Source organism: Aotus nancymaae, unplaced genomic scaffold (assembly GCF_030222135.1).
Source record: "Aotus nancymaae isolate 86718 unplaced genomic scaffold, 86718_ANA_hifiasm-v0.15.2.pri h1tg000007l, whole genome shotgun sequence".
Classification (NCBI taxonomy): Eukaryota; Metazoa; Chordata; class Mammalia; order Primates; family Aotidae; genus Aotus; species Aotus nancymaae.
In genome coordinates, this window is record NW_026988418.1 from 49,288,107 (window position 1) to 49,309,482 (window position 21,376).

A 21,376-nucleotide genomic window follows, 5' to 3' on the forward strand; every position below is an offset into this window, starting at 1 on the left:
TTATGCTAGAAAAAGGAATTATTTAATTTTTATGAAAAGGCACAGACAAGATGAAATTGATGCTTACCACCACCTGAAGACCAAATGAAATTATGGATGAAGAGATATTTCAAATATTTGAATAAAAGAAAATGGTGGGCCAATTTGAGGTTTTACCTGAGGTTTGGCAAATTTAAAGACTATATACAGCACAGTCCATAATTCACGCTCCAAGGAACATTTAGTTTCAGCAAAATAATTTAATGTTGTTAATTGGAATTGTATTGATTGGTAGGAGCTATGGAATAGAGAAAGCAGAGGTCTGATGAGGAAAATTGAGGGAGTGTGCTTTGCAAAATAAGATAACACATTTTATCTTTTCTCTCCATTAGAAATAATTATCTACATCAGTTGCTAATGCTTTTCGTGCAAATGGATGTGAAATATAATAGAATATTTTATTGTTTAAAGGGAGCATGAAGAGGTGTTGAGGTTATGTCAAGGAAACAAAACTACCATCATGCTAAAGACCACGGTGAGGGATAACTGGACATATGGCATACAAGATGTTTGCTGAATATGCAGAACAGGGCCAGGCATGGTGCCTCACGCCTGTAATCCAAACACTTTGGAGGCCAAGGCAGGCGGATTACCTGAGGTCGGGAGTTCAAGAATATGCAGAACAGTCTGAATTTTCCTAGGAAGGAGGATATAAGGGTGGCTTTGGGTGGGTTGGTGTCAATGGCTGGGTAAACGTTTGTAAGAAGTAAACAAACTTTTCAATGGCCAAGCTGCTTGTCACCTGTGAGTGCTCCCAAGGAACTGGATGTGGGCTCCCCCACCCTTACCCCAGCATCTGGCACAGCTGAAGACAAGGCCAACACTCCTTTCAAACTGAAATATCTTAAGTACACAATTTGAGGCTAAGATATTATCATTCTCCTATTGAAGACAAAAGCAATAGTAAAACACATTTAGGTCAAAGGGTTAAAGACCTGTGAGAAACCACTTCTGATAAGTTGGAAATGTGTGTCTACATTTTCATATATATATATAATGGTAAAGGAACACACATTCATAACCAGCCTTTTCCGAAGAGCGAAATCACAGGGACATGAACAGCAATGGGGCCATTTAAGAGTTCTGTGTTCATCTTGATTCTTCATCTTCTAGAAGGGGCCCTGAGTAATTCACTCATTCAGCTGAACAATAATGGCTATGAAGGCATTGTCATTGCAATCGACCCCAATGTGCCAGAAGATGAAACACTCATTCAACAAATAAAGGTAAGCTCATAGTAACTGTCTATGATTTTTAAAAAATAAGCATAATGTTGTGATAGAGAGAACGTGAATGCCCTATTCCAGCTGCATGACACTGGCAAGTTATTTTTGTGTCTAAGTCTCAGTTTCTTCATCTGTAAAACTGAAATAATAACAAGTTAACTATTAGGATTCTTGTGTCATATGAGATAATAAATGCAATGCACATAACTCAGAGTAATACATTGTTGGTGACTGATAAGTGATGTACTGCTGTGGATTATGCCGCTGAAAATTATTTAGTTCTATAGTAAGGCAGAGTCAGCTACATTTGACAGATACTGTGAGATGCACAGATCCTTTGCCTGATTTTGCCCTTGACTCATATCAGACTCTCCTTTTATTCTCCTAATTGGAGCCCCCTTCCCTGTGATCCTAAAAGGAGCCCAAGATGCAAATCTCTATGTAAGAACAACCCTGACCCTCTGATGGGAGAACACTTTGCATTTTCTCAGCCCCAATCCAAGGGATCCTTTCAGGGATTTCTTGCTACCTCCTATGAGACAGAAGGGAAGGGAAGAAGACTTCCTGTCCTGGCAGAGGCAACTATACTGTTAGAGAAGGTCTTGTATGACAGCAAACAGCTAAAAATAAGAGGGAAATGCCTTATAAAAGACCACCCTGGAATTTGGCTATAGCACATCCAGAGGAAGTACTGTACTAGTAAGAGTACTAGTCTGTAAAATGGCAATAATAATAATAAATATCACCCTTATAGGATTTTGTGAGGATCAAAGTTTAAAATGCATGCATATAAAGGGAAGCTGGGTGAAGAGTACGTAAGAATACAGTGCAAAATATTGTCGGGGTGAATAATATGTAAGAATATGGTGCAATAATAAATTAGTCTAAATTTATCTCAGAACTTTAAAAAATAACTTTAAAAATGCATACATAGTGCCTGGTACATAGTAAGAGCTCAATAAGTGGTGGATGGTGGATATAGTCATTGGTTACCAGTCCCCTTTTGATCTCTCTAGATGGAAAATTAATAGTACAAGGGCCCAGAGGGTTTTCCCCAGAGATCCCTTGCTCTAAGCAGAAGCAAATACAGAAAGGTAATGTTTGGAAAGAAAACCATCTCTACCTGCCAGGAATGTGTAGTTAGGGAATTGCAGCAGTAGGGGATGAGGAACGGAGTGGAGGGCACCACTCACCATAAAGCTTACCTACTCAACCCAAAGAGGATCAGGCTGTCTGTGATAAAAGAGAGATTCGGACTTCTTGAATCTCTAATCTAAAATGTTGAGTGAGTTTTTGATTGTTTCTAAATTTGGAAATGGCATCAGCAAAAATGTAACCAGTGTGTTTCGGTCTTTGGCTAGACAGTGGGATTCAGTGATATGCCAGAAGGAGAATGTACATGCTGTATTCATCTCTAGTGACATGGTCATTTGTATCTACAGTATGTAGTGCTTAGAGACTTCAAAGTGCTTCCACTTCATTGTCCTTGGAGGTTTTCCTCCTGAGATATGTACTTCTCACTACAATTATTAAATTGGCTTTCTAGTATGGATCCTAAAGTTGAGGGTGAGATAAGTTGGCTTCCATTATTTCCTTCTCTGCAACAAGAACATTTAGAGTTAAATTAAAGTTAATAGAATGCTCCGAGTCCCTAACTCCTTCCTATTCGATGTTCCAGATCTGCAGAGTTGAGGGACCTCATCAAGAGCTTGGCCACGTTTCCCGACCATTCCTCCCTTTGCTCCAACAACCTACTCACTGATGAGAGACTCGCCCCTGGTTCCCTTGTGGGGACAGAATCCTCTGTGTTAGCTTTTAAAATGCTTGCTTCAGCAGGACAGTCCCCAGATTTCCCTATCTACAAGACTAATTGATGGCTCTGTACCACTTCCATCCACTGCACTCTTGCTAATATTAGCAAGGGTAATACATGTCACAAGATGAGAAAGGGAGAGTCAAGGAAGCTCTCTCTTCCCCCATCAAACATACACACACACACACTCTCATGTGCACACACACATGTGCATGCACACACACACACATGAGAAGGTACATGATAGGGTTATTTTGGGGGTCTCTGCAATGCACAGGAGCCCAGGCACTGCCTGTCTAGGCACTGCTATACCAGTTTGCCACTTACCAAACCTACTTTATTTATCCATTCATTTATTTATTCATTCAACAAACATTTACAGAGCATCTAAATTATGTCAAGTACTAGGAGTCCAGTGGTCAATATACTGTCCCTGTCCTGAAGGAATTTCTAGCCCATCCTATAAACTGTCACCACCAACCTTCTCTCAGCCTGAGAGTTTAAGTGTGTATTAGGAAATGAGGTCACTTTCTGAAAATCTGGGACAGATGCCAAAACAAAGATCCCTTGTTATTATTTCTATTGCAATGTGGAAAACAAGAGCATTTCATGCTACTTATTCTTCCTGGGAGACATCGAAAATTCACATTTCACAAGTCAAATAATAAGATAATACTCTAATATATGAAGTTTTACACCTACTTTTCAAGTTTTTGGTGACCTTGCCTCATTTTTTAATTTTATTTTTTAAAGTGACATAATATTAAACTCTCCTAGTGAGTGTTAAAAATCTGGGAGTTTTAGAAGAGGAAAATGTAAATCATTAAGAACATTTACAAAAAAATTAGAGGCAACCATTATTATCACTATTTGAAAGGGAGAAATTGAGGCACAGAGAGGTGAAATAAGTTCTCCAAGTTCACCCCTTGGGAAGAGGCACAGCAGGATTTACCCCTGCACTAATACCCAAGTGCTGCTTCCCCATAAAATGATGAAGTCTTTCTGCTCCTAAGACGACCCCCACCAGGCAATGGAGTCTAATCACTCTGGTCTGTTCCCACAAGGACTTTGCTCTTCCAATGATCCCTTTTTCTTTTGCATTTTTTGTCTTTTCCATTAGCATGGAAGTATTTTATAATAGTTCCCATTAAAACAAATAAGCAAACTGTCTTGTCCTGAAGTACACTTCCAGGTGCTGCTCATTTCTCCATTCACCTTTAGTTTACAGAAAAACTTCTTGACCTGTTGTTATCTGTATTCACTGTCTCCACTGCTTCACCTTCCACTTTCTCAAATCCTCTCTTATGGTGCTGCTGTCTTTATTCTGCTACAAGGGCTCACCATGCTGCCAAGTCCAGTGATCAGTTCTTAGTCCTCATATTAAGTAATAGCTCAGCAGTACTTGACACTGATGATCATGCCCTCCTCCCTCCAATGCTCTCATCCCATGGCTTCTCATTTCCTCCAAAGGCACTGACTGCCCTTCTGAGGCCCCTGTACTGGCTCCTCTTCTTAGCTCTGAATGCTGGGTCTGGGCTCAGTCTTCAGCCTCTTCTTTCCTCTGTCTACGCTCACTTTTGAAGCAAATGGTTTTCAGTCCTAACAAACCCACTGCCCCGTTTCTATAACAATATCTTCTATCACTCTCCCTACTCTCTTGTTGTAACACAACTCAGGGAATCTGTAGAGACATTTATAATTTAACACTGTAGCTATTTCATTTTAGAGAAGTAAAATTAGATGTAATTTGAAAATATATAATTATGTCATTTTCTTATATTTAACTCTTAGTACTACACAGCACAAAAAAATAAATACTTCCATCAGCACTTGGCAAATTTTAAGAAAAAAGAAAAATGAATAAATAAATAAATAAATAAATAAAATAATACCATAACATTTAGTAATCCATTTAATTTAATGTAGTATATAATCCCAAAATTATTAAAAGAGTCAGCAGGTTTTAAAATCACATTCACTTTATCTCTTCACTACTACCTGCTGTGAAACCTTGAGAATTATTCTCAGTTTTACCCTCAAAGGTTTATTGATCCTCTAAAGAGCAAATGAAATGAAACCCATAGCTAACACTTTTTACTTGCTTGTGCAAAGTAAACATTGTTCCTGGCACATCATATGTTTCACTTTGTTCTTTACCACAACCTTATCAGCTAGTCACTATAATATTCTATTTTGTAAATGGGAAAACTGAGGCTCAGAATTAGGAATTGCCTAATGTCCCACAAAAAGTGGTGCAGCCAGGATTAGAGTCTGCCCCTAGAGTCTGCATTGTTAGTGATGATGCTGTGACACAGAGTATATGGTAAACGCTCACAAAGCTTAGCTGGTATTATTAAAAGGTATTTTTACGTTTCTTCTCATCTTAACAAATAACTCATTTTTGAAAATGTGAAATCCAGATGTGAATTTGAATCACTGGTAATTTATTTTCAGTAAATTGTTATGTATTTTTTTTCCTTCCCAGGACATGGTGACCCAGGCATCTCTGTATCTGTTTGAAGCTACAGGAAAACTATTTTATTTCAAAAATGTTGCCATTTTGATTCCTGAAACATGGAAGACAAAACCTGACTATGTGAGACCAAAACTCGAGACCTACAAAAATGTGAGAATATCAAGTTTTTCTTCCAAATTCCATTTTTTCCTGTAACCCAGATTTTTAAAAATCAAAATGCTCTAGAATCAAATGTGAATGTTTAAAACTTACTCCAGTGCGAATAAGGTTAATTCATTTGCTGAAACTTTTTGATGATAAAAACTTTTTGTTAAATTTCAGGCTGATGTTCTGGTTGCTGAGTCTACTCCTCCACAGAATGATGAACCTTATACTGAGCAGATGGGAAAGTGTGGGGAGAAGGGTGAAAGGATCCACCTCACTCCTAATTTCGTAACAGGAAAAAAGTTACAAGAACATGGACCACAAGGTATGAAATGTTCTACCTTACTTCTCGTACAATTTAACTATTTTATGTTCAAAATGTATCAACACTAGCATTGTTTTTGTGAGTAAGCACATATAAGCCAAATAAACTATTAGAGATAAAACATCATAGCATTTTTCACTTAAAATAGAACATGCATTTCACTTAGAATTTCTAGCGTTTCTCAGCTATTAATTACTTTAGATACATGTATAAATATGGTATTTTGAATTTTCATAAATTATTATTATTATACATTATACTACAACTGAAAAGGAGTTAAATTTGTACTGTTAAGTTTCTATGGATCTGTAGGAGACAACTGAATTAAATCTTCTGCCTGCAATACATACGATAGCCAGAAGATGGCGGATATGTGCAGTGGTGGCAGGAGTGCATTCAAATTATACATGAATCTTGTTAAAATGTGGATTCTCATTCATTAGGTGTGGGTGGGACTCAAGAACCTGCATTTTTAACAAGCTCACAGGAGATGTTGATTCTACTGGTCTGTGGATCACACTTTGAATAGCAGACAGAATACCTTTGCAATTCAGCTCTCAAAAACATGTAACTAAAGAAAAAACTCCAATCTTCCTTCACAAAATAATCATTTATATATGAAGTACATATAACCATCATTGGAGGAAATATTCAAATAAACAAGCAATGACTATATATAAAAAATTTACTTTCCAAGTATAATCAAATGTGATCAGTTACTAAATAACTAATATTAGGAGTCTTTATCTCGAACAAGATTTGGATCCCCTAGAACCAGCTTGATTTTCTTTTTTTAAAACATATAAGGCAGGAAAAGCAAATAAGCAAACAAAAGAACACTATCCAAACCCCACTCCCAAATACACCAGAGCACTTAAAGAACTGATTAGAAAGAGGTGTCAAAAGTACCTCTCTGTGGTTTTACAATACATTTCACCTTCATAACAGGAAAAGAACATTCTCAATGTATGGCTCAACAATCAAGTGTTGAACTGATTGACCTAACTGCCCCATCCCACTCCTGAGCCCACTCAAGCCATCACGATCCTATATAAAACCATTCCTTTATAATGTCTCCTTTCTGTATTGTGACTCCACTCCAATTCTCTCACAATCTTCGTTTAAAGAGACCACCAACACCTACAGAATAAAGTCCCAATCCTTAGTGTGGGAGAGTTTCCATAGAATGCCCTACCTCACATAACCCTCCAAATTCAGCCTCCCATGGAATTTACATTCCCGAAAAACAGAGCTGTACATAAGTCATTAAGATTTCATTCAAGTTTAACAAATATGACTGAATGCCTGTTAAGTTCTAGACACTATGTGCCCAGATATGACAGTGAAGAAGTCATATTGCCTGTCCTCATGTAGACAATTGTCTAGTGTGGGAGACTGGCAAGTAAGTAGCAATGACTGTCTATACTTATAAGTGCCTAACGGAAGTTAGTGAACGCGCAAACAGGCAGTACTGGGCCTAGGATGAGGATGTCAGGGCAGGCTTCTAGGCACGCAGAAGCTTGATTTTAAAAGAAGAATACAAGTTACCCAGACAAAGATAGGAAGAAAGTATTTCAAGCTAAGGAAACATATGTAAAAAGACCAGAGTCGAACAAGAGCATGATGTGACCTAGAAAAAGAAGGAGTTCAGAAATTCATCATAATTATAGAGTTGGGAAGTAAGTAGAGATCAGCAAGAAAAAAGGCTGCAGAGAAGAGCAGGCCTGAGGCATCAGGGACCTTGTACAGCATGCTGAGAAGTTGGACTTACCCTGAAGGATGGAGACATGGAGGTCAATTTGGTGACTATCGCAGCAATTCAGGAGTAAGTGTCAATGAGCCTGGAAAGGTGAGAATGGGTCAAAAAGACAAAGGTGGAGTATGCAGACCTTGAGGTTTGATGGGATATGAGCCATGAGGGAGGAGAACTGACTGAGGATGCTGCCCAGGCTGCTATAGGAATTCCTGGGCTCCCATAGCCGCCTGTGCTGACCTCTGTCATCATACCTGCACCACTCGGCATTTTCGTTTCTAATCACAAATATCCTCCACTACACCAGGATAGGATAGGGCAACTGTTTCTCTATGTCTGAATAACTGCTTGGCACTTACTAGGTGCCTAATTAACATTTGATGAGCCAAAATAAGTATTTATATTTTAGGGAAATGTACAGTTGTGATATTAGATCTAAAGAAATCAAGTCTAAAAAATCAACACAGCAAAGCATAAACATTCCAAAAAAAAAGCTTTCTTCCAGTGTGAGAAAGTAATTTTGCCATTCTTATTGTAATCAGGTTTTTAAAATATTTTCTCACAGGTAGGGCATTTGTCCATGAGTGGGCTCATCTACGATGGGGAGTATTTGATGAGTACAATAATGACGAGAAATTCTATTTATCCAATGGAAAAATTCAAGCAGTAAGGTATAGATACTTTGGTTTAACTTTCTCTGTACTATTTTAAATTGCAAACTTTTTTTTCTTGAATTGATTACTTTAAAAAATGTGTGTCCTGTTGTATTTTCTAATTCAAATTCATTCTTAGTGCCTTCTTTTTCAGGTTTCCACAAAACTACCATTTTGTTTACTTTACAAGTGCTTCAGTTAATTGAATTCTTCACTCCACAGCTAGAAATCATTTGCCTCCTTTTTAAAAAATTGTACCAACTATAATAAATCTACAGGTGCTACGTTCAGTGTCTCCATCATCCCATATCAGCATCAGTGACATAGACAAAGCTAATGAGGCTCTTCAGTTCCTTGAGGGAAGAATAATTTGGTTTTTTTTTTGAGACAGGACCTTACTCTGTCACCTAGGCTGGAGTGCAGTGATGTAATCACAGCTCACTACAGCCTCAACCTCCTGGGCTAGAGCGATCTTCCCACCTCAGCCTCCCGAGTAGCTGGGACTACAGGCACACATTATGACATCAGACTAATTTTTATATTTTCTGTAGAAATGGAGTCTTACCATGTTGCCCAGGCTAGTTGTTGAACTCCTGGGCTCAAGAGATCCTCCCACCTTAGCTTGCCAAAGGGCTTACACCTATAATCCCAGCAGTTTGGGAGGCCGAGGTAGGATCACCTGAGGTCAGGAGTTCGAGACCAGCCTGACCAACATGGCAAAACCCTGTCTCTACTAAAAATACAAAAAAATTAGCTAGGTGTGGTAGCACCCACCTGTAAACCCAGCTACTCAGGATGAGGCTGAGGCAGGAGAATTACTTGAACCCAGGAGATAAAGGTTGCAGTGAGCTGAGATTGTGACACTGCACACCAGCCAGGGTGACAGAGCGAGACTCCATCTCAAAAAAAAGAGAGAGAGAGAAAGAGACTAAGTGCACTGCTGCCTCCTAGAGCCATGCATAGCCTACCAGATGCCTTCAGCCTGTACACTGCACTACATGGACCACAGCCTCTGGGGGCTTCTCTGATGCAATTATACATTGCTTTGACTTTTCAAACCCAATGGGCACCATTCCAAACCTAACATCTATCTTTCCTAGTTCTCTTTCCTAAGCTTCCAGACAGTTAGACACTGTCTATTGCCTTGGCAGAAAGGCTGATTGGTGGTATTTCTTTCTAGAGATATTCTAGAAATGTGTACATATACAGCATGTTTTTCCTTCCACAGATAAGACATGATTACCATGTACTCTTTAAAACTTTTAATTTTAATATATTAATAATACGTATTACTCTTTATCTTCAAAATTTTAAATTATTTTTAAGGCTTAGAAGCAGTCACACAAATGTCAGTACTGCCCAGCACAGAAGGTTACTTCATTCATATGATACAAAACATCTGTTGGAAGCCAACAATCTACATCATATTTAGTAGGGAAACACTAGAGACATTGTCAGGATTAAGAACGGCCACTATTACCACAATTACTGAACCTTGCTTAGGAAGTTGTGGCTAATGTAATAAAACTGGGGAGGTTAAAAGATGGGCTACTAGAAAGGAAGAGAGAAAATCACTGTTATGCAGATGATGTGATCCACTTAGAAAACACAAGGAAATAAATGGAAATTAAAATTGAAAAGGGAAGCCAATAAGGTCACCAGATACAAAATAACTATTCAAATTACTTTTCCATATATTAGCAATAACCAGTTCAAAAATATAATAGAAAAATACTCCATTCAAGGCAGCAATGAAAGGTATAACAAAAGTAGAAACAACTCTAAGAAATGTGGAAGATGTATTTAAAGAAAACTATAAAATCCTTCTCAAGGGATTAAAAGAAAACCAAGACAAATTGAGAGACATTCAACTCATGGAAGATATAAACTCAAACAAAATTCATATGTAGGTTTTATGAAAATCTGGTCAAAAGTGCATCAATTTTTATCTCATTAAAAAAATCCAAGAGTTCATTTAGTAGATAGTAGCTAAGATCACTTTGGGGAAAAAAGTAATAAAGGGAATTCTTACTTTTCAAATTTTAAATATGCTATAAAACTAAATTAATTAAAACAATGTGGACAGACATTTACATACATGATAATTTAGTTACTATAGGTAGAATTACAAATCTATGAAAAAAGGTAGGATTTCTTGAGATAGATAATTTTTAACTATGTGGGAAAAAATTAACATACTCTTTTCCAATTGGATGAACTCATTAAAGATAAAAAGCAAAATTATATTGAAAAATAGAAGAATGTTAATAAGCATCAAATCCCTGGACAGCAAAGCTCTTTCGATGCATTCAATCATTGGAAAATATAACTAAGAATAATAGTTGTGACTACATATAAATTAAAAATTTTGTTGCACACAAACCAAACATAAACTAAATAAAAAGGAAAAAACAGAAACAGATATTTACAAAAATAAAAAAGCCTGTAGAAGCTTAGTATTGTAACACATAAAGAGCTTTTAAAAAATCAATAAAACAGTAACATCCTAATAGAAAAATAGACAAAGGAGAGAATAAATAATTTACAAAAGAGGAAATTAAAATGCCTAGGAGTTTGAGACCAGCCTGGCAATATGGTAAAACCCTTTCTCTACAAAAAAATTTTTTAAATTGGCCTGGCATGTGCCTGTGGTCTCAACTACTTGAGAGGCAGAGTCAGAAGGATCACCCGAGCCTGGGGGTGAGGTTGAAGCTGCAGTGAGCCATGATCACACCACTGCATTCCAGCCTCGGCAACAAGAGTGAGACCCTGTCTCAAAAAACCAAAAAGTAAAGAAAAGAAAAGAAAATGTCCAATAATAAAAATATTCATACTTACTAGTAATGAGAGATGTAAATTTGACAAGGATGAGATTCATTTATTACCTAGTAAGTTACTGTCAGTGGGATGAAAGCTCTCACAGATGGTTGTTAGAGGCATAAGTTCATGCAACTTTTCTGGAAAGCAATTTGGGTGATGCATATCAAAGTTTAAAAATTTCTTGGTCCTGTGATTTCATGTTTAAAAATGCGTTGTAAGGAAGTGATAGAGCAGCTGTATCAACAGGCTTTAAAATGTTCAAACTTTTGGATCTAATAATTACTCAGGGAATCAATCACATGGCAAACTTGGAAATACAGTCAAAATTGGATATGAAATTTTATTTATCCATTGATGTATTATTTATAGTACTCACACATTTGTAGAAACTAAACTAAACAAGTTAGTCTGAATACATGTGATAGCATTAAAAGATAAAAAATTATTAACATTTTGAATTTTTTTTGAGACAGTCTCACTGTGTCTCTCAGTCTAGAGTGCAGTGGTGCAATCTCAGCTCACTGCAACCTCTGCTTTTTCAACCCAATTTCAAGAGATTCTTGTGCCTTAGCTTCCTGAGTAGCTGGGATTACAGGTGTGTGCCACCACGCCCAGCTAATTTTTATTGTATTTCTGGTAGAGTTAGGTTTCGCCATGTTGCCCAGGCTGGTCTCAAACTCCTGGCCTCAATCAATCCATTCACCTCAGCCTCCCAAAGTGCTGGGATTACAGGTGTGAGTCACCACACCCAACCACATTTTGAAAAATATTAAATAATATATTAAAAAATTATATGCTGTTTTTTTAAAAAGCAGGAAACAACTATATATGCAATGTTATGTTAATATGTAGAAAGTAAAAAATGCTTCAACATGGTAACAGTAGCTCATTTCTGCTGGTGAGACATGTTTTTTTCTTTTCTTTATGCTTTTTGCCATTTTCCAAATTTGCTATAGTGTTCATGCTTGTTATATACTTAAAAAATACAATTAAATAATAAGATGTAGAGGGAAAGCATTCCAGCTATAATAGCAACAAAACTCATAAATATCTAATATATGGAAACATTTAAAATAACTATGAACACACCAGAACTCTACAAAAACCATATGAAATAAACTAGGAAAGAAACAAACAAACAAGAAATGTCAGCAAATCTTTTCTTGAAAATAAAAGAGGGCTCTTCGCTTTCTAGGGATGAGGGGAATAGATTCAGAGGTGCCTGAGGACTTAGTTCTCTGTTTTAATGCTAACAGCAGCCCTAAGCCAGAGTTGGCTTTTCTGCTGCATAGAAATATATTCTGATACTGTTTTTGTAATCCCCTATTTCCTGGCAAACGGAAATGACTCTGATGACAATTTAATAATTTTGCTATGACAGGGGATGTCCTTGCTTCTTGGATCAGGAGAGGAAAATCACATTAAGGCAATCCGTCAGAAACTGAGCATAGACTCTGACCCTTTGAAATGATGACATCACCTAAACATCTAACCTTCCTGTGTTTTCAGATGTTCAGCAGGTATTGCTGGTACAAATGTAGTAAATAAGTGTCAGGGAGGCAGCTGTTACACCAAAAAATGCACATTCAATAAAGTAACAGGACTCTACGAAAAAGGATGTGAGTTTATACCCCAAACCCACCAGACCGAGAAGGCTTCTATAATGTTTGCACAATACATTGATTCTGTAAGTATCTTGTTCTTTTTTTCCCCCTAGATTATTATGAATTTAGTGAAGCTTTTACTCCAGGTGCTCTAAGGAAGAATCGAATTTTAGAGAAATCATCAGTGAGCAGTGAATTCTCTCTGGGACAAGCTGGGAGTACAAGTCAAGGATAAAGTCCTGTCTTCCTTCCCCTCACCCTCCTAGTATCCACGCTTTCTTCTCCGTCATCTCCCTCTCACTCATTTTTTAGTTCAAGTGTTTAGGATTACTTTAAATACTCACAAAGGCATACAAGCACAGACATTCTTACTTAAATAAGGACTTTACTCAGGGGGATTAGGCAGTTCCTTTTATTAGGTAATAAAGACATGATCAATAGGCTCTTGATTTAACTTTCAGAGAGCTCTTTTCAGCCTGCATATTTGCTTTTGGTTGCTAACTGAAATTTTCTGTCTTTTTCACAGTACTGGTTATGTTAGGGAGTTTATACATAGTTTTAACAGCTTTAAATAGTTTTAAAAGTTGTAATTTTTTAAATTACCAACTGGCCATAAAATGAACTTGACCAGTTATTTATATTACTGCTAATTATATAAATCAGAAATTTTGCACAAAATGAGATTGAAGGCATCAGTTAACTGACTTCAGTGGGAAGTCTCTCTTATCTTCCAGTCTCTCATATAAAATTACATTTTCCTTTTGGAATGGAGGGTGAAATAACTTGTAAGAGTCTGCCAATAGTAATCCATCATAAGTTTTTTAAATTTGATGCACCATAGCTCACCAGGCCCATCGTTCTTCAATTTGGCATTGCAGTTCATTACTAGACCTATTCAGAAACTTCCAGGAGGAGGCTCAGATTATGTATTTTAAATTAGCCACAGAGTTAAATCTGATGCCTAGTCAGGTGTGGTAGCCTCTTCCTGGGCTTAACACAAAAGTTTTTCAACTCTTTTTCCTAAAAAGTATCCATATTCATAACATAAAAACATTATGAAAACAGATGACCTGAAAAATACACATAAAGAGAAAAATGTTGTACAACAAATAATTACTTTTTAAATTAATAGAATCCCAGATATTAGTATTTGTAATTGAATGATAACATTGTAAAGTAACTGAGAGGAGGAACTATGTTACTTCTCTTTTGTATACTATGCCTTAAAAAAAATCCCCCACATGCTAGGAATATAAATACTAGCAAGTGCTATAATGACATAAGAAAGGGAAAGGAACCATCACTTATTGGCTGTGTTAGGATTGACTCTAGTGCATATATTCTCATTTACTCCCTAGATGATAACTACCACTGTTTTGTAGATTTAATAATTCAGGTGCAGAGAGGTTGTTACTTAAAAAACAACAAAATTATATTGAGTTTTTGTTATGTTTCAGACACTAGAGCTATATTTTGAGGAAGTCAAATGTAGTAAGCAGGTTTCTATAATAGATGGTGTATTAGTGCATTTTCACACTGCTATGAACTATACCTAAGACTGAGTAATTTATAAATAAAGGAGGTTTCATTGACTCACAGTTCCACTTAGTTAGGGAGGCCTCAGGAAACTTACAATCATGGTGGAAGGCAAAGGGGAAGCAAGGAACACCTTACGAGGTGGCAGGAGAGAGAGAATATAGAGGAAACTGCCACTTAAAAAATCATCAGATCCTGTGGGAACTCACTTAGCATCACAAGAACAGCATGGGGGAAACCATCTCCATGATCCAATCACCTCCCACCAGGTCCCTCCCTTGACATGTGAGGATTACAACTTGAGATGAGATTTGGGTGAGGACACAGAGCCAAAGCATATCAGATGGATTTACAGCCCAATAAGTGCATTGCAATGTTCAGGGGCTTTACTGAAATTTCTGCAGGATACTGTGAGACTCTAAAGACTGGAATGGAAATTCTCAGGTAGAAGAGAAGAAAATGAGGAAATATTTCAAAAGTGACTTTTTGGCTGAACATGAAGGTAGAGTTTACAATGTAGAAGACAGAGGAGGAGCAGGAACTTCTTGACCAAGTGGGTATCATCTCTAAGCAAAGCCTTACAGATGCCAAAGTCTGAAAGTTTTGGAACTGATAGGCTATAGTAGGGTAAATTAGAGACATAAAATACACAGCCAGAATGAGAATGGAGAATGAAACAAAACTCCAAGTCATGGAGTTTGCCATTTGGCATATGAAGGAGAGGATTGTTAACATATGAACAATCATTAGCCACCAAAGGATGTTAAGCAGAGGAGTAAGAGGGAAGATTCTCAGGCAGCCGTGAGGTAGACCAAACAGAGGAAGCAAGATGGAAAACTGCAATCATCTGAGGGAGGGACTGTGATGGCTTGGATGATGAATATTTCACTGGAGATGTAGAAAAGATGACAAAATGGAGAGGTAGTGAAATATATCAGTCTTGGTTATTTTTTAGTGGGGGAAAGGTGGGAAAACTTCCAGTTTCCTAATTTTGGTGATGGGGTGCATAGTGGTGACATCGAGTTAGGAAATACATGAGGAGGAGGAGAAGATGGGAGGAAGGTTATAACATCAATATAAACATATGGAGTTTGAGGAGCATGTGAAACATCCAAGTGGATTGGATACAGCTGGAATATTAGGAGTTGAAGGTTGGAATATAGTGTGTTGGTAAATGACTGGGAAGTAAGGAAGTGGAGTTTGGTGGTATAAGGATGGAGAAACAAGATGGTTCCAAGAGAGGAATGCTGGAGAGCGTGCCATGGATAGAGTAATGATGGCTTGAAATGGTAAATTTGAGGAGTAGGAAGGAAACCAAAAAGAGGAGATAAATGGATTGCTGAGGAGCACTAAGGGTCCAATGAAATTGAATCTCTGGTTTCAGGTAGGATCTCTGTATTATGACTATGATTTTCCCCAGCACTGCTCTACAGTGATTCTGCAATTGAGCCAAGGTTATGCATTAGCAGAGCAGACGGGAGAAGGGCAGAGGATTAAAATATTTTAAATGTGGATTTAAAATATTTCTATCAGACTAGGCACAGTGGCTTATGCCTGTAATCCCAGCACTGTGGGAGGCTGAGGAGGGCAGATTGCTTGAGCTCAGGAGTTTGAGATCAGACTAGGAACATGGTGAAACTCCATCTCTACTAAAAATACAAAAGTAAGACAGACATGGTGGCATGAACCTGTAGTCCCAACTACTCGAGAGGCTGAGGTGGGAGGTTAACCTGAGCCCAGGAGGCAGAAGCTGCAGTGAGCTAAGATTGTGCCACTGCACTCCAGCCTGGGTGACTGAGTGAGACCTTGTCTCAAAATAAAATAAAATATTTCTTTTAAATTATTAAAGATTTTGCCAAGTAGTTTACCATTATCTATATCATTTCATTGACAATTTCAGATAGTTGAATTCTGTACAGAACAAAACCACAATAAAGAAGCTCCAAACATGCAAAATCAAAAATGTAATCTCCGAAGCACATGGGAAGTGATCCGCGATTCTGAGGACTTTAAGAAAACCACTCCTATGACAACACAGCCACCGAAGCCCACCTTCTCATTGCTGCAGATTGGACAAAGAATTGTGTGTTTAGTCCTTGATAAATCTGGAAGCATGGCGGTATGTTCAATGAGTCATGGTCTTCTGGATGCTGGTCACAGATATGCATGTTCTGGACCCTGACTCAGAACTGGTTGGGAATAAACACAATCTGAGGGCCAGAATAGTTGTAACTATAACATTGTTTTCAGAAATGCCCACTTCCACTTTGTTCAACAAAGATTCAGCATCAACTATCTCATTTGCCAAATTGAATTAATTTTCAATTTATGAGCAAAGATCTGATGAATTATGTAAGCATAACATTTTTTATGGTTCACTGACAATATATAAGTCTATAGGTCCATAGCCTTTTGTATTAGTCTACTCTCACACTGCTACAAAGAAATACTCGAGACTGAATAATTAATAAAGAAAAGAGTTTAATTGACTCACAGTTCCACATGTGGGGAGGCCTCAGGAAATTTACAATCATGGTGGGAGGGGAAGCAGGCATGTCTTACATGGCAGCAGGAGAGAAAGAGAGAGAGAGCGCACACAAACGGAGAAGAGCCCCTTATAAAACAATCAAATCTTGTGAAAACTCACTCACTATAAAGAGAACATCATGGGAGAAACCACCCCCATGTTCCAATCACCTCCCACCAGTTCCCTCCCTTGACATGTGGGGATTATGGGAATTACAATTTGAGGTGAGATTTGGTTGAAGACACAGAGACAAACCATATCACCTGATCTAGAACTTATCTAGAATTATTACTAATATATTGGAATTTAATGATTGTGTAATCTGTTGTTATCTTTTGCTATTTATACACTGGCCCTAAAATTCTACCCAAAGATGCTGCTAAATACAAATGAGAAATTTTCCCCCATAGGATATGCCTCAAGTAAGCTTATAGTCATTTGCTCTACATTAAGGCAGCCACTTCCAAATTCCCTATGGCCTTTTCTGTTATTAGTCTTTCCATCTAAGCCTAACCCAACTGTTTTTCTTTTGCTTCTCCATTTAGACCGGTAACCGCCTCAATCGACTAAATCAAGCAGGCCAGCTTTTCCTGTTGCAGACGGTTGAGCTGGGGTCCTGGGTTGGGATGGTGACATTTGACAGTGCTGCCTATGTACAAAGTGAACTCGTGCAGATAAACAGTGGCAGTGACAGGGACACACTCGCCAAAAGATTACCTACAGCAGCTGCAGGAGGGACATCCATTTGCACCGGGCTTCGATCGGCGTTTACTGTGAGACGTGTTTTTCTATTGTAGTTTGAAATGTTTGCAATTTATGTTGCCTAACAAATTTCTATTTCCATTGTTTCCATACATGCCGAGGGTCCAACTAGATGGATAACCAAGGGCAGAGCAATGATTCAAATGAGGCAAAGACACAGACCTCCAAAGATATTAGTAACCAATTCATTTATGCTTTTGCACTCTTTTGCATCTGTGCCTTCATGCTTTTCTGCATATGTACCTGCATTCAAAATAGTCATGGTATGCCTTCTACATTCCAAGCAATAATCTAGGCCCTAAGAATACCGTGAGGGCCAAACAGACACTACCCTTCTGTCATGGAAGATGAGAAGTTCTGTCATGGAACTTCTCATCTTATTGGGGGAGACACATTAACCAAAAAATGACACAAATAAGCGTATGTTTACTAACTGTAATGAGTGCTATGAAGTAAAGGTACACAATCATGTAAAAGAGTATCTTCTATGGGAATAAAAAGACCTACAAGTATGGTTAAGCTTTGAGGCAACTGAACACCTCAAACTTCCAGGCATATTGGACCTCCTTTTGGGAAAGCAAAAGGTTTATTTATTGAAGCAGGAGGCCTTAGGAACTATGACTGTATTGGTGTCGTACCTAAAAATCTCATCTGACCATCAATCACATCATTCCTCTATTTAGATATCCTGTCTCTCCATTTTCAGCATAATTAAGTAAAAATTTCTCTATCTAATGCGTAAGATCTATCATGATGTAGCCTTTATCTACCTTTCCAGACTTAAGCACCAGGGATGCTCTTCCAGGCAGCCTGTGTTTAAGCAAACTGGACAACTTGTCCTTCAGAGCTTCCACGTCTTTGCCACACTAGTTCCTCACTAAGAGCACTTTCTCCTCCCTTCTTTGAACTTTTAATCACACTCATTCTTCAAAGACCCATTTAAGACACCACCTACTTCTTAACATCTTTCCTGATTGTTTCCACCAGATAGAATTGCTTTCTGAAGCCTATGAGTCTTAAAAAAAATTATCTCTTATGGTATCTAACTAGCCTGTCTTACATTCTAATTATCCATTTCAATTGAGCAGAACTACTTTAGGAATAGGACTTACCTTCTTATCTCCCAGACTGTTAGCACAATATCATTTATGCCGGAGGTTCCTAGTAAATAAAATTGAATTCATTATTTGATGCACTAATAACACCTGATGTTTAGTTGCTGTAAATATAAAATGCAATATTCCATATTTACCTGGAGGCTACTTAGCCACATGAAACAACATAGTAGATTGACAAAGGCTGGCAGGCATAAGGTCTCCAAACCTCACAGTGTCTTAGGCAGGTTTGCCCTAAGCCTGCTCGTTGGGCACATCACACCCAATAGCGCTGTTCCAGTTTCCCATGTAGCAGCAGGAATATGTTGTTTCCAGCTCATACTGCTTGATGTGGACAATGGGCTTGACCATTTCCTTAAGTGATTTCTGTCGCTCTGACCGTTTTAGTCCACCTTGAAGATTAGTTCCCTAAAAGTGGTTTCTATTGCATACACAGTCAGCTATAAAACCCTTCTCCAGTGGCCTGCATGCATCTACGTTTTATTACCCCCATCACCCACCCAAGCTTTGACTAGAGGAGCAAATAAGGAAGGAAAATTGACAATGAAATCCACGATGTGCTGTGCCAAACTCTTGCTGTGCAAGACCCTAGGGGAGATGACTAATGCCAGATGGCACAGTGGTGAAAAGAGAACTTCTGATTCTACATTTTCCATTCAGATGAGTGAGAGAGAGTGTGAGGTATACCAATGGAATTTAGGATACCCCCTGGAGTGGAGTCTGGGTATGGGGTGGGAGAAGCTCTTGTGGCTTCAGGGTGGTTAGGCAAAGGACCTTGGATCTTACACTGTCCTCGTGACCCCTGCTGGTCCCTGCTGCAGGCCTTGGTCAGGTCTGCCCTGAGCTCCTTGCTGTGGTATCTGCTGTGGCCATAGGACTTTGGCTTGTTCTCTTGGCTTGCTCAGGGCCCAGTGGTCCTCCCGCACTAACTCAGCTCCACTCTGGCTCTCTCTGTTGGAGCAGAGTCCTGAGCACCACTCTGTCTTCCATCCAGCCTCTAGCCACACTGTACACTCCTCAGCCTGTGTGGCAGGATTATCCTTCTCTCACCTGCCAACACTCAATTCAGCTGCCTTCTGTCTCCTCTGTAGGATATGTAGGAACATCTGCCTGTTTTCCATGACACATAGCAGTTATGGGGAGTGAGACAAAAAAATCCAAATTGGGCCTCTCTGGCCTGCAGCTTTGTAAGGCCAAGGCCATGGCCACGGCTGACAGGCTTCTGGGCTCTGGCCTCCTTGACACAGCAACAGCAACAGTCACAGTTCTGTTCTCTTCTAGGGAGTTAAGGCAGCCTCCTCTAATAGCAGAAACACAGAGTGGGGGAGAAGACTCCTCTGTCCTCAGCTTTCCCTTCAACCTTCAGAGGATGCCTTCTTTTCTGAGATTCTAGGCCTTCAGAGGATGCCTCATTTTCTGAGATTCTAGGCCTTCAGAGGACGCCTTCTTTTCTGAGATTCTAGGCCAGAGAGATGCTTAGGCTTGATTGCTTGTTTCCCCTATTTCTGGGTCTCTCCTTCTGCTCTTTTTAGGGGAAGAGGGGACTCTTGCATTCTTTACTTAAATAGATAGCATTATTCTTTTATCTAATTTTCCTCCTATCCTAATCTTATTCAACATTGGCAGCAGGAGTATCCTCTCTACACCATGTAAAAAAATAAATAATCCAAATCTACCAGGAATAGTTGAGACATAGGTGTCACAGAACAACTAGGAACTGAGGATTAATGGAAACAAAAATGTTTTGCTTTAATCAGAAGGGCTGTTAAAAATATTGACAACTGATGTAAACTAGGTAATAACCAATCAGAACTGATGCCAGCCATAAATAGCTGGTATTGTCAGATTGGTGAATATCATACAAGTGAAAGTCTGCCCTTGATCTAATATCTCCCCAGTATAATCCCCATTAAATGAGGATGGTTTCTGAAGGCATCTTGGAAGCTCTGAAAGCCTATAAATGAGAGACCACATGAAGGAAACTAGAAACACCTTATTTGCTGTTTCCCCAGTACTGTCCATCCCTAGAGTTGTCCTGCATCCCACACCATCCCTCTCTGCAGCAGGCTAGCCACGAGGAATGACAGCGGTCAAGTTCCATGAATGCTGCTGGGTTAAGATTGTATCATTTCAAGACAGACAGATATTTGGTCATTCCCAGACACTTTTATTTACTCCCACTGGAATTTCTTTTCTCCTTTCCTGTAAGCGGAATTTTCATAAACACCTTGGCCACCCTGAGTCTGATAACTCATGCCCTGAATTCTGTCCTTAGGCGATTCAGAAGAAATATCCAACTGATGGATCTGAAATTGTGCTGCTGACAGATGGGGAGGACAACACTATAAGTAGGTGCTTTAATGAGGTCAAACAAAGTGGTGCCATCATCCACACAGTGGCCTTGGGGCCCTCTGCAGCTCAAGAACTAGAGCAGCTGTCCAAAATGACAGGTGAGGGATGATTTGCTAAGACCCTGGGTATTGTCTCTCCTACTGGACTGTGAGCTCCAGTGAAATGGGGAGTGGGGGAAAGAGGGGATGGAGAGGGATAGGATAACCTAATTGGCCAACTAGCCACCCTTAC

At 38.7% G+C, this 21,376-nt stretch overlaps 1 protein-coding gene across 1 annotated transcript in view; it reads left to right on the forward strand.

The window, feature by feature from the left end:
* The first annotated feature begins 1,055 nt into the window (after positions 1–1,055).
* The window catches only part of CLCA1 (chloride channel accessory 1), a 34,463-nt gene continuing 14,142 nt past the window's right edge, over positions 1,056–21,376 (forward strand). The window contains exons 1-8 of the mRNA XM_012464790.2: positions 1,056–1,265; positions 5,564–5,704; positions 5,876–6,023; positions 8,342–8,447; positions 12,759–12,936; positions 16,290–16,508; positions 17,462–17,689; positions 21,069–21,243. Of these exons, the coding sequence (XP_012320213.1) occupies positions 1,104–1,265; positions 5,564–5,704; positions 5,876–6,023; positions 8,342–8,447; positions 12,759–12,936; positions 16,290–16,508; positions 17,462–17,689; positions 21,069–21,243 (1,357 nt within the window). The 5' untranslated portion in view covers positions 1,056–1,103. The remainder of the gene's footprint in view (positions 1,266–5,563; positions 5,705–5,875; positions 6,024–8,341; positions 8,448–12,758; positions 12,937–16,289; positions 16,509–17,461; positions 17,690–21,068; positions 21,244–21,376) is intronic.